Source organism: Furipterus horrens, unplaced genomic scaffold, assembly GCF_987537825.1.
Source record: "Furipterus horrens unplaced genomic scaffold, mFurHor1.1.pri manual_scaffold_4, whole genome shotgun sequence".
NCBI classification, from domain to species: Eukaryota; Metazoa; Chordata; class Mammalia; order Chiroptera; family Furipteridae; genus Furipterus; species Furipterus horrens.
Window position 1 is genome coordinate 67,255,438 of NW_028327174.1, and position 12,974 is coordinate 67,268,411.

General features: G+C 35.7%; 1 protein-coding gene across 6 annotated transcripts in view; it reads left to right on the forward strand.

Annotated features, from left to right (window-relative positions):
• RAB3IP (RAB3A interacting protein) overlaps nt 1–10,950 on the forward strand; it is a 49,986-nt gene extending 39,036 nt beyond the window's left edge. For 4 of the 6 annotated variants that reach the window (XM_090273603.1, XM_090273604.1, XM_090273606.1 and 1 more), the window contains exons 7-12: nt 534–737; nt 3,131–3,259; nt 4,625–4,737; nt 8,119–8,218; nt 8,305–8,374; nt 10,589–10,950. In XM_090273603.1, coding sequence (XP_090129729.1) covers nt 534–737; nt 3,131–3,259; nt 4,625–4,737; nt 8,119–8,218; nt 8,305–8,374; nt 10,589–10,671 — 699 coding nt within the window. In that variant the 3' untranslated portion in view covers nt 10,672–10,950. The remainder of the gene's footprint in view (nt 1–533; nt 738–3,130; nt 3,260–4,624; nt 4,738–8,118; nt 8,219–8,304; nt 8,375–10,588) is intronic. The other 2 variants (XM_090273607.1, XM_090273608.1) reach the window with 2 other exon arrangements.
• The last annotated feature ends 2,024 nt before the right edge of the window (nt 10,951–12,974 follow it).

Consider the following 12,974-nt stretch of genomic DNA (forward strand, 5'->3'; position numbering starts at 1 on the left):
AAGTAGTGCTTATTTTAGCAGATTGGGAAACTATAGGGAACTCTAAAGGAGAAAATAGCTACTACATAGATAAAGTTTAATAGTGAACATTTGGTGTCCATTTATATTACAACCAGATGATTTAAAGGCTTGTGAGCCACATGTATTATCAAAGGGATTATATAATCACATTTTAAAGTTAATATTTTCTTAATTCACTGAAAAAGCTACTGAAATGTTACAGTTTACTGTTTTAGGAATGAGTTATATCTAATGATAAGCTATTATATTTCGGAGATTTTGAAAATTCACATAAATTAAATGTTAGACATTTTGATAGTTTTTAAAATTTCACTAGACATTGTGAATAACAGCTGAATCCACCATGTGGAAACATCAAAAAACTTAGTTTTACTTTCCTTTTATTAATTCAAAGAAAATATAAATTAAACTTTATCTTTGAAGGGAAAGTGTTTAGACAGAATTGCTCACCTTTAGCTGCATCTGTCATTAAGTGTATTTAGTGTATGTCACTATGTTGATTGCTTCTCAAGATTGACGTACTTCAGGCTGAAGTAGCTGCATTGAAGACACTTGTATTGTCCAGTTCTCCAACATCACCTACTCAAGAGCCTCTGCCAGGAGGAAAGACACCTTTTAAAAAGGGGCACACAAGAAATAAAAGTACAAGCAGTGCTATGAGTGGCAGTCACCAGGAGCTCAGTGTGATACAGCCAATTGTAAAAGACTGCAAAGAGGTAACTCCTCAAGGACTGTCCCCTCTGACTCTGTTGATACTTATTTATTCTCATCACTGAGGTGTCAGTTATGATTTTTGCCAGCAAAATTTTTTAGCAATATTAAGATGGGGGAGGCTTAATCTAGAGCTGGCTGCTTTCAGGGATTCTTCAGTTCCATTCTCTACCTGGCTGACCTTGGAGTATCTGCTGGAAACTTGGTAAGTTTCTTAATCTCGATATTTCATTTAGGGAGCAAATTGTCATGTTTTGCGTAAAGGAGAGCAAGTGGCTTTAATGATCTGGATAGTTAAAATTTATTGCTGGGGTGCTCTGACAAAGTATGAATGTAAGAAACGTGTGGAAATAAGGTGGTTTCTTTAAGAACAGTGTGTTGCTATTACTTAAATTCTGGGAGAAGTAGAGTTAAAGGAGTCTGAGTAAAGGGAATCCTAGAGCTAATTCAGATAATTAGGCAAGAAAAAAACAGAACTAATGGAATGCTTATCATTTTAAAAAATACAGTAATAACCGAGATAATGGGGAACTATTTTGAGCTGTTTTGAGTAAAAACTGTATTGTAAAATATTTTTTACTTAATCATTATCTGTGATGAGAATGCATTTCCAAGGGGATTAAGCAACAATTTATGGAGCTGTTTTTTCTTAAAAGCTGTATTTTACATTGTTGAAGTCAAGCCCATTAATCTTTAAGAGACCAGATGTGCTCATTCAGTTAAATTTTTACATGGAGGCCAGGACCTTGGTGAACTGAATAACCGAGGTCATTACTACTTTAGTTGAATTACATTTTGTTTAGTTACTATCAAAGATGCTGCGAGAGCGAGGTTCAATACTTGGTCAGATCTGAATGTGACAAAATATAAAATTCATATTGGTTCTATTAAATATTTAAGAAACATTTTTTTTAGTCATAATTGTAATTTCTTTGAATTTAGCATTTTTAATTGCTTAGTACGACATGTATTTTTGCTGTGGCTTCTCAGTATGTAATTATGTACCTTTTTTTCTATTGTTTATATCAACAAAATCGAAAAGTCCCATGAAACATAAAGTTTCATTTTTAGTTAATGAAATCCCTTAAAATATGAATAGGAAGCATATAACTTGAATAACTTTTTGCTTTCCAGCTATATACTGTATTCTGTTTTGTGAAAAAGTGTCAAAAATTCTTATTAGATAAAGGAAATACATAAATACATGTAAGTCTTAATAAAAGACAGAACAATCCAAGAGAAAATGAAACATATTCATGTTTCTGTAGAAAATGTGGTGGGGGCACTCAGGCATGACATTTGCAGCATTTAAAACATGCGTGAGTGCGTGCACACCCACATGCGTTATGCAAGGCTTTGCGATCAAGTCACTAGATCTGAATTTGAATTTCCACTAGTTTATTGCTCTGTAGCCTTGGACAACTTAATCTCTCTGAGCAAGTCTGTAGGGAGGGCTGGACACACTCAGCCTTTTGTGCCTTTCATGCAGGTGCCCTGCACACCTGACTGAGCTGTCTGAGAGGCATCACTGTTGTCAGCGCCTGATTCAGAGTGTGCACAGGGCTTCTGAGTAAGGGCGCCTCCAAGCTGCAGGAGGCTGAGGGACGTTACTCTGGGTGGCTGGGCATGGTGCAGCCTTGTATATTGACAGGTGGTATTGAGCTTGGCTAGGGAATCTGTAGGGCATAATACTTAGGGAAAATGAGTTAAAAGGGGGGAGGGAAAGAGAGGGTCAATTGGAAGCCTGAATAGGAAGTCTAGTGCCAGCCTGGATTATTGTTGATAATTCAGTTGGTGGTTACTGGATGTTCATATGCCAAAAAATATCTAAATCAATATTATATTTTAAGATCATCAATTTAGGAGGCTTATATGTGTGCTTCTTCTAAGTCTTGCTGCTTATACAATAAACATTTTGGAAATTCCTTTGGAGATGCCTTCAGGTAATAGGAGAACAATTCATATCATTTTTAACCCCAAACTTTTGGTTTTACAATTTAGTGAGTCTCAGTTTATTCAAACACTTTATTAACTTGGGCCCAAATTAATTTTTGATGTTTTTCAGTAAAGACTTGTCATCATTTTTTATATTCAGAAAAGTATACACATATGTCTTAAGAGGAACTCCACATTAATTTTTGGGAGGGAAAATGGTTGCATCATTAAATACCAAAGTGGATACATTGAAAAGGTCCAGTTAGTCATTTGGGAGTTTGAATTTTTTAAAAAGAAAAATTGCCACCAGGTATTAATAACTGATCAAGAATGGTTCAATTTATTATTTTAAATAAAGAGCATTTCTTTTTTAGTAATGTTTATAAAGTAATTTTATATTTGTACCTTTAAAAATGTTATTTTGTATGTGTGTTGTTGTTTTTTTTTTGTTTTGTTTTGTCAGGCTGACTTATCTCTGTATAATGAATTCAGATCTTGGAAGGATGAGCCCACTATGGACAGAACATGTCCTTTCTTAGACAAAATTTATCAGGAAGATATATTTCCATGTTTAACATTCTCAAAAAGTGAGGTAATTAAAATTTTTTTTAGTAGAAATGCATTAGAGTTGCTCCTATACCTTTTACCAAATCGTGTTATATATTTTAATATCTCTTAAATAAATAAGTAATTATAAAATGTCATGTTTTACTGCTTTTCCTATTCCGTATTAGGATTATAACTTCTTGGTATTCAGGTCCTGAATATCTTTTCTTATTTAAGCAGAGTATCATTTACACAGAAGTGTGTGTTGCACTGGAGTGAAATATTAAATGTGTTTTAGGGATAGGGTTTATTCTTGATTCTCAGTCCAGGGTTCAGCGTAAGGGAAGTTCTACATTCTAAGGTGTTTGTTGGGTTTATCTGTACATAGTAAAACATTATATTTGGTTTCATCATCTTGAAAATGTGGGGGCAGGGGATGTCTTCCTTGTTTATGTCATAGGGTTGTTAAATGAGGTGAATTAAGTAGATAAATAAAAACTTTTAAATAATTTAAGGCTCTATACAAATATGAGGTCATGATCTTAATATTTAAAAATGTAAACACTATCTTAGTATATATAAAAGCTAATACAATATTTAAAATAGAGACACAGATTCTAGCAATTCTGGTCTTAAGCAACACTTTTAACAGAAGAAAATAGCTAGATAATCTTACATGTAGAAGGTTTGTCTATAAATATCGTGTCAGTCAGTGTTTAAGATAGCTAATCCCAAAAGTCTTGTGTTAAGTCTTTAGAGGATTTAATGATAACATTACTTGTAAGAAGTTAAGATGAGCAGTAAAACATTTTTGATATGAAGATATGTTATTCATTGTAGTTCTTTGCCTGGGTTTAGGTAAACCATTTAGTGTTAGTAATTTTGCCAGACTGAAGTAGTTTCCCTGTTTCGTCTGTTGTTTATTAGTTGCTAACCATCTCCATCTGGGCATTTAATATTTAATAATTCTAGTAATTCTTTTGTATACATAAATGCAAGTTCAGAAAATATATATCTATAATTAGTATATATTGTGTTATGAATGATTAGTATTAAACATATTGCATATATTTAACTTTTAAGTATTAGGATATTCATTGTGAAGTTGCAGTAACAGTGGATGTTAATTTCGGGTAAGATTGAACAGAGATTGGAATTAATGCCTTTAATCCTCTTCCAGATAATGAGAAAAGTGATTTAGCTGTAACTGAATTGCCTTTCATAACAATGTTTGAATTAAAAAAGAATTCAAATCAAGATTACATGGTTTCTTTTTTTTTTTTTTTCCATCGGCTAAGGTCAAGCTAGTGGAACTTGGGGAAAGAATTTTAAAAATTGGTTTACTGTAGAATATAAACTTGGTATTTTTCTGCCAGCACAGTATCTAATTCTTTTTTTTTTTTTGTTTAAGTTGGCTTCAGCTGTTTTGGAGGCTGTGGAAAACAATACTCTAAGCATCGAGCCAGTGGGATTACAACCTATTCGATTTGTGAAAGCTTCTGCAGTCGAATGTGGAGGACCAAAGTATGTCTTCAAAACTATGTCTTCTGGAAGAAACTGAGTTTTTTAATTTTATGTGTTGTAATTATTAAGTTTTTCCAGTTTTAAACGGGGTTAAATTTCTTGTCAGTTTTCTGTTTAGAGTCTGTGCAGCTCAAGCACGAATCTCCAGACAGTGTGGGATATAGCATTTCAAATGAAAATCAAAGGAGAGCCCTATTTAATTACAGAAACGTACATATGTGTTAGGGATCCAGGTAGACCAGATGTTAGAAACGTTTTCTTTGAACCACATGTCATAACCCATTCAATTGATCATGAAGTCACTGCAGTGGGTCATAAGCAGAATTTTTGTTTGTTATACATATATGGATAGTTGTACATCCTCAGTTTCTGTGTAAAATATTTGTTCCCAAGGGTTACCAGCAAAATCAGTTTGGGAAGACAATGATTTAGACCAAGTCTTATCAAGTATGAAAACAGGTACCAAAAAGGCTTCGGTATGAAAGACTTAATTAGCCTTCTCCTTTCATACTGTCGTAATAAAAGATTCTCACTTTGGGAAATAATCACTTCTGTCTTCCATATGTGAGCGATGTTTGGTGATTATAACTCTTTAGAGGTAAGACTCCCACATTTCATAGCAAGGCAGGCTCTTTCCCATCCAGACCTAGGATGAAGAAAGAGTGAAATCAACAGCACCTAAAACCTTTGGCCTAGCTGTTTAAAAAGTGACTAGGAAAGATTTTGAGGAAGTTGCTTAGTTGGTGGTTTAGCACTAGTTTAATACAGGGGACTGGAAAGCCCAGGAGAGCTCATAGGAGGCAGTAAGTGACTTGTCTGGGGTCATTTGGAAGACAGAAGAGGAAAAGGCTGATTGAGATTCACTCTGGGTCTGTGTTATAAAGCCTGTTGTGGGAGTTGTCTGATTTTTCCTGTTTCCTGTTAATGCAAATTATGTTCTCAGTAGGATCAGATAGTGTTGGTATTTGGGTAATCATTTGTGGAGGTACTTAGTCATGCATTTGCTCTGTGAGCCACGTACCCCTAGAGCTGTGTCCTGTTCTGCACTCCCCCTGTGAAACACCTGCAGCATAGTGGCCTCTGCTTTGGGGGGAGGTATTTACATTCTTAAATTCTCCTCCACAAATGCCCATGTATTTTTATCCTGATCATTCATGCTAGCAGTTTTCTTTTTAAGGTTTGTGTTTTACCTTATTTTAAAAATAGCTTATAGTAGTTTTTAATTGTAGAATTTTAAATTTGTGCTTGCATAATATATCACACATGTGTAAATATATGATGCCAAATATAAGTTTAAATGGACTTTTATAGTATCTTAGTAAAGTAATTACATACATTTGAATCAGGGAACAGTGCTTGTGGGAATAGGGCCAGAAGTCCATTTTTTGTTTTAAGTGCATATTGTATGGGAAATACACTTTAAGATGATATCATCCTCTTTCAAAACGTGAAGCGTGGCCCTGGCCAAGGCTGTTGTGGACGAGGTTCTGAAGATAATCTCTAATGAGTGGCAGAGTGCTATGGGAGTTTTGAGGAGGACAGTCAGTCTGGTGGTGGAGATCAGGGCTGTTCTTGGAGGGAGGCAGTTTGTTCTGGGGTTTTGAAGCATGGGTGAAATTAGGGTAGGAAAAGAACACAAATGGCTGAAAACCTAGAAATAAGGAAATGGTATGTCCAGAGGGTGACGAGTGTATGGAGAGGAAGCTAAAGAAAATTTAGGAGACCATTAGATTTGGGTGGAAGGGTGGTCATGGAGTGAAAAATGACAAGAAAAATGATGTGGCATTTTGGAAATTAATAGGAAGGGCTCTGTTTGGGGGAAGATGATAGGTCTGGATTTAAACATTTGACATCCCAAGTGAAAATGGCAAGTGAGGATTTGAAATCTTGGGACTAGAGCTGATAACAGACATTGAGGTGGTGTGTGATGTTACAGACCATTGGAGTTGGAGGTCAGAAGGCTTAGCATTGAATCCTGGCTCAAATAAAAATATATCGGCTCTGACAGTTTTCAGATGGCTTTTTTAAAAGTGAGATAACTTAAACACTTTTTATTACTTTAAAAATTGATACATAAAATCACTTTAGCAGACCCTTTCAGAATAAGAGAAAATAGATAAACAGGTATAATTTGTTTCCAGAAGGATAGTGTATAAATTGATTTTCATCAGTTTGATGGTACTGTACTTTTATTCTCTTGTGGAAATTATACTTTTGGAAGTTTCAAAGACTTCCAATACTTGTGCCCTAAATTTCTTGATCTTCTATCCTCCCCAAGCTAGTAGTGTAGTGTGTTTGAAAAACATTTTTATAGATCATTAAAGGAATTTGCTAATAAAGGAACAATTAGGCAAAATTTCTTTGAAAAGATAAAAGCTATATTATGATAGGAATAGCCATCTCCAAAATTATGCTGTGTTAAATACACATTTTCCATGTGTATTCTTAATACAGAGGCACATTTGTGTTCTATTTCTTGTAAGTATGGGGGAAATTTAATGTTCATTTAACGTATTTTTCTTTACTATTTAATTTGTAATGTCATGTAAAACACTATTGGCCACTTTATTTTACTTAGAGCTACACTAACTGTGCATTGGTAGCGAGTGGTAGCTGTATTCAGCCAAGCTCCTAACCTACTAGGGTGACAGCTAGGCTGCTGCAAGTCCAGCCCGAGAGACAAGCCAGCTTTATCCTGAGCCGTAGAGTGAGGGACAGGTGCTCCACCTCTTAACCAGCTGCCAGGAGTGTGCTCGGTGCCAGGCATTTAAAGTTGAATACAATACAGTCCCTGCCCTCTAGAGGCCTGTAGCCTAATTCCAACCAGAAGGCCCTTGTACCAAAATTTAAATTTTATAGTATGTAAATAGAAAGAATGTTATGTCTAAATGTAGTGTACCCTTTATATAATTGTTAGGTTCAGTATTTTTGTAAGGTGGCTATTCCTTTGTATTTCTCAGGCCTAGATACTGCATTAAATGCATGCAAACCAACAAAACACATCAAAAAGTACCTTATCTGGAAGGTACTATCCTGAAAGCTGTTAGTAACATGTTTTGAGACTTGAATAGTCATCATTAGGTTTTTTTCAACTCAGGAAGAAGTTGAAGTCCTGATGGAAAGCTGAGAGCTTTCCTGTATCAGATTACTCATTGGTAAATTTGCTCCAGGATAGGACATATATTTAAAACATTTAGTTTCTATTTCTAGAACCATGGTTAAGGTTATACTATTATTAAGTTTATGTTAGAATGTTAACCCCAAAAGGGGTAGCCTGGCACAGAGCAGGTTCTCCAGTGTTCGTTGTCTTCAGCTTTTACAGAAGGTAGGGGCAAAAATGCCTTTAATTTCAGAAAACTAAAGTTGATCATTATTTTACAGAAAATGTGCTCTCACTGGCCAGAGTAAGTCCTGTAAACACAGAATTAAATTAGGAGACTCAAGCAACTATTATTATATTTCTCCTTTTTGTAGATACAGGGTAAGTAATTTAATCATGAATTTTAATAAAGCTCACTGTTATATAAGATCTTTGATTACTTATGATATTTTTTCCTTTTGGCCTAGATCACTTCTGTGTGTAACTTTTTTACATACATTCGCTATATTCAGCAGGGACTTGTGAAACAACAGGATGGTGAGTGTTTTTAATTCCTTATAAAGTATCTGTAAAAGTCCAGTAAAAAGTATAGGTCATAGTAGTATTGCTTAAATAAACTTTATTATTAGCATATTTATATCGAGTCTCTTTTATAGTTATAATAAAATGTGTGGAGAATTTGGGAACAAAAGTCTCTTTTAAAACATGGTGTTTAATCCTTTATTTGCCTCATTTTACTCTGATTTTGAGCTTTAAGCAGAACCAGTTTTAACTCTTAAGAGGTATATGATAAACCAGATAAGAGTAAAGGGAGTACAAAGCTCATTGAACTTACTCCTTAAGAGACAAAAACGAGCAAGCTCTAGACGTGGTCAGATCTGTTTTAATTGGTGAAAACCACGAGGAGCTAACAATTCTTTTCTCTATTTTCTACTTTCACGTGAGAATAAAGCAGTCATGAGGATAATTCTGAATGGAGGAAAGATTACTGTATTATAAATCAGCAGAAACATGCTGATGATATATCCAGAAGACCCAACCTCATGCAAGTGTTTTCGTATTTTAAATACTGATGGTTTTATCGCCGAATGTCCTCAGTACCAGGCATGAAGACAGATGTGGCCTGATAGCTCCAAAGCAGGACTTCTTGAACACACATGACTGTTTCAGAACAGAAATGATGGATACTGAGCTAGGGACATGTCCATGCCAGTTTTGTGTTTGAAATTGTGGGAAATGTTCCTGTTCATACATTTTTTAGAAACCAAAAATATTCTTATACTTAAAAACTAATAGAAACCTACCTTTCAATCAGGTAAACCAGTGAATCTTAATTCTGTGGAAAAATTAGTCATGCCCACGAAAACTTAGTTTAGCATTTCTCAAGCTCTGGTATATATTGAAGATAGTCATAGTGATTTAGAATCTCATATATTTAGGTTTTAATGCCTACAAGAATAAAGGTGAAACCTGTCTCTAATTAATGTTGAATTTAAATAGCTGTATAGGATAAAAGTAGTCTTTCTTTAAACTGTACAATACTTTTTATGACTTTAATAAAATTGAAGCCTTTTTGAATCTTGTTGGTGGGTAATATGATTTAAGCTGGGGAACAGGTGACTTATGTTATGTTAAATTGTCAAGAATATTTTTTCTCCTGGTTAAAATGATGTTTTTGTAGTGAAGGAAAACTGAAAGATGGTTTACTTTATGTAAATAGAAAGAATCATGAGTGATGGTGGGTGTTGGTGATAAAAGTAGTTTTTCCTCTGGTTTCCATCACTCTTTCATTTGACAGTATTTGGTGCACAGAATATACTTTGTGGATTTGTAGAAAATAAATATTAATGTAAAAATCTGTTTATTATCTGTGCCTGTGCCAAAACAAATTTAGGGCAGCTAAATTGAAAGCAAGGTTTCTCAACTTTGTACTATTTAACATTCTGAGCTGGATAACTCCTTGTTGTGGGGGACTGTCTTGCACATTGCAGGATGTTTAACAGTGTCTCTAGGCTATACTCACTAGATGCTGTCAATGAAGAATGCATCTAGACGCTGCCAGATGAACCCTTGGGGACAGAACCTCCCCGGTTGAGAACCACTTATCTAAATCAGTCTAAATCTGATCACATGTTAGATGAAGACATTTTATTGTCTGAAATATAGAGCCATGTTTTTTCTACTTACAGAGGGACTTGCAAATATAGAGATAATGGAAATTTACAGGTCATCCTCTACATTTATTTTTATGTCTAATTTGACCTATATATAAAACTTTCCCTATTAGGCACAAAAAATATTACTGAGTTCTCTGGATTGTCTTGTTTTCCTTTTCATTCCCTGTCAGTATTAATGAAAAGTGAAATGGCTAAGATGTAGAAACCAGAGCAAGAAGATCTAGAAGTCAGATAAAAACTCTTGCATAATTGAGCATTGAGTGTAATTACTTATGAAGGCAACAGCATTGCTATTTACAACACTAAAATGTCTACCTTTTTTGGGGCCAAAGTGATAGTCACTGATGTATCTAACAAATAGTGGCAAACTGGATAATACTGCTTATTGAAAACTGGGATGCTTACAAGTATATGAAAAAATTTGTGTGAAATTGCGATAGAATGTCTAGGCATTAGGTATGTTGTTAGACAAAGCCAAATGGCCTTCCATTTAATCTTAGATTTTCATCGAAACAGATTAAAATTAAGTAAAATGGTGTTTTATGATTTATGTGTCTGTTTTTTGTTTGCGTAGTTGATCACATGTTTTGGGAAGTTATGCAGTTGAGAAAAGAAATGTCGCTGGCAAAGCTGGGCTATTTCAAAGAGGAGCTCTGAACCTCTGCCTAGGACCATGCACGAACCTCCCTGAATACCTGGAAGACGGCTGAATATTTTTATGGTTACTTGATATTTATTTCCAAGGTGTAGGTCCAAGACTTTTTCCCTCTTTTGCAATTTACACCAAGAAGTACTGTGATTTCTTTTAAACTGACCTATGCTGTGTTTGCTTATTCTTTAGTTGAACACACTATAAAAAAATTACAGGTGTACTAGTGATTGTAATTTATAGTTGCAACAACAAAGAAAAGCTGAATAAATAAATATTAGATTGAATGTGTTTTTGCTTTTTCTTCTAGCTCTGACATAGCATACAACCAGAATAGGAACAGAATCATAGATATGGGGATCATCTGGAGGGTTATCAGCTGGGAGGGTGAAGTGGGAGAAATGGGGAAATGGTGCAGGGATTAAGAAGCATAATTGGTTGGTACAAAATAGACAGGAAGAAGTTAAGAATAATATAGGAAAGGGTGAAGCCAAAGAACTTATATCCACAACCCATTGGTATGAGCTAAGGAGGGTAGGGACTACTGGAGGGAGGGGGGTACTGAGTGGAGTGGAGCAAAGGAAAAAGAAATTGGGAAAATATAACAACATAATAAAATATACTAAAAATAATCAAACCAATAAGTTTTAAAGACAGCAAACAGGCAAAATAAATAAGTCAGTAAAGCTCCTATAAATTAAAAACAAAAAAAGTGAATACATGAACAAATGAATTAATAAGAGAATTATGAACAAGCCATTGGTGGTATGTTATGAACCAAAGATTATGATTCGTTCAGTTACATGCACCTGTGGACTAAAAGTAAAAGTGATGACAGGACCTGTTTATGACAGGGAATTGGGAGAGAAGAAAGGAGATAAATCAGGTCTCAATCTTAGGCTTTTGACCTGAGCTATCGCTGCAACTTACTGAGATGGGGAAATTTGGAATAGGGACACATTTCATATGTATGCAATAGAGACCTGAGTTCAGTGATTGACACATTGTTTGAGATGCCCAGTAAGTACCAGAGTGGCGATATTAAGTAGCTACAGGATTTGCAAGTCTAAATTCAATGGTAAGATCAGGGAGAAGATAAATCTGGGAAGTGCTCACTGTGGGATTAAATGGGACTTTGGGGACACTTGGGAGTCAGAGAAGGAGAGCCCTGAGCCCCGAGTCACTGTGACAGGGAGAGAAAAGGGCCGAGAAGAGGACTGACTGCAGAGGAGCTAGCAGGAATGGCAGGGCAACGGAGAAGGGAGAATAAGTGTGCTGATTCATTTGGGTTCATCATAGTTCTAGACATGATTTAATTGCCCAGATTACCAATTCTAAAAAGGCGAAAAAGACCTTTTGATAAATTTCTATCAATAGCTCAATGTGAGGTGAGAGCTGGCCTAATGGAGAGAATGCTGGGTTGGGAGTCAATTCTCCGGGCGTGACTCGCCCCCAACTAGGAGGACAGGCCCGTTACCAGTCCCGTCTGGCCTCCTCAGAGGCTGGACCAGGTGTTCTTGTGGTCTCTCCCAGCCTTTGATGAAGCATCTACACTGAAAGAACAAAGAAGTGGGTTCTGAACACTGGGTTTCAGTCCTTAAAAGAACTTGGAACTACCCGCATGCACAACACCACCACTGCTATCGCCGTGTGAACCCTGTGTTTTTGTTCTGTGCTTCCAAAGAGTCTAAAACAGGTCTGCTGTTTTCCAGAAGCTTTTGTTTTTAAAGACATTCTTGGTTGTGTTTTTCCCTAGGTATTTTTTTTTCCTATAAGACACAGTGTTTAAAATAAAGAACATTCAAAGCAGTATGAATTTGTATTTGTGTTTAACTTTTATGCTTGAAAATCATTCATTTTTTTTTTTTCCCATGGAAGGCAGTGCAATTACATTTCAACAGACAACGAAGTTTCCTGTTTTTGATACGTGGACAAATAAAGACGCAGCAGCTTCTGTATTTCTTGTGGAGAGCTAGAAACAAAATTCCTTCTCATTCATTCACACATATTTGAGAGTCTGGGATATGCCGACGCCATTGCAGGTGCTGGAAATAAGCAGGGAGCAAGGCGGCCAGGTCCCGGCTCTCGTGAAGCACTCAGTCTAGTGAGAAATGGACAAAAAGTCAAATGGATAGGTGCTCTATAGATACTTAAATGAGGTGATGGGTTAGAGAGGGAGCAAATGACTACTTCATGTTGGGTGTCCAGAAAGGACACATTTAGGAGGTGACATTTTTTTTAACTGGGCTCTGATCATACCCAGCCTTGCAAAGGGAGGAGAGCAGGTGTAAAGCTTCTAAGGAGGAAATGA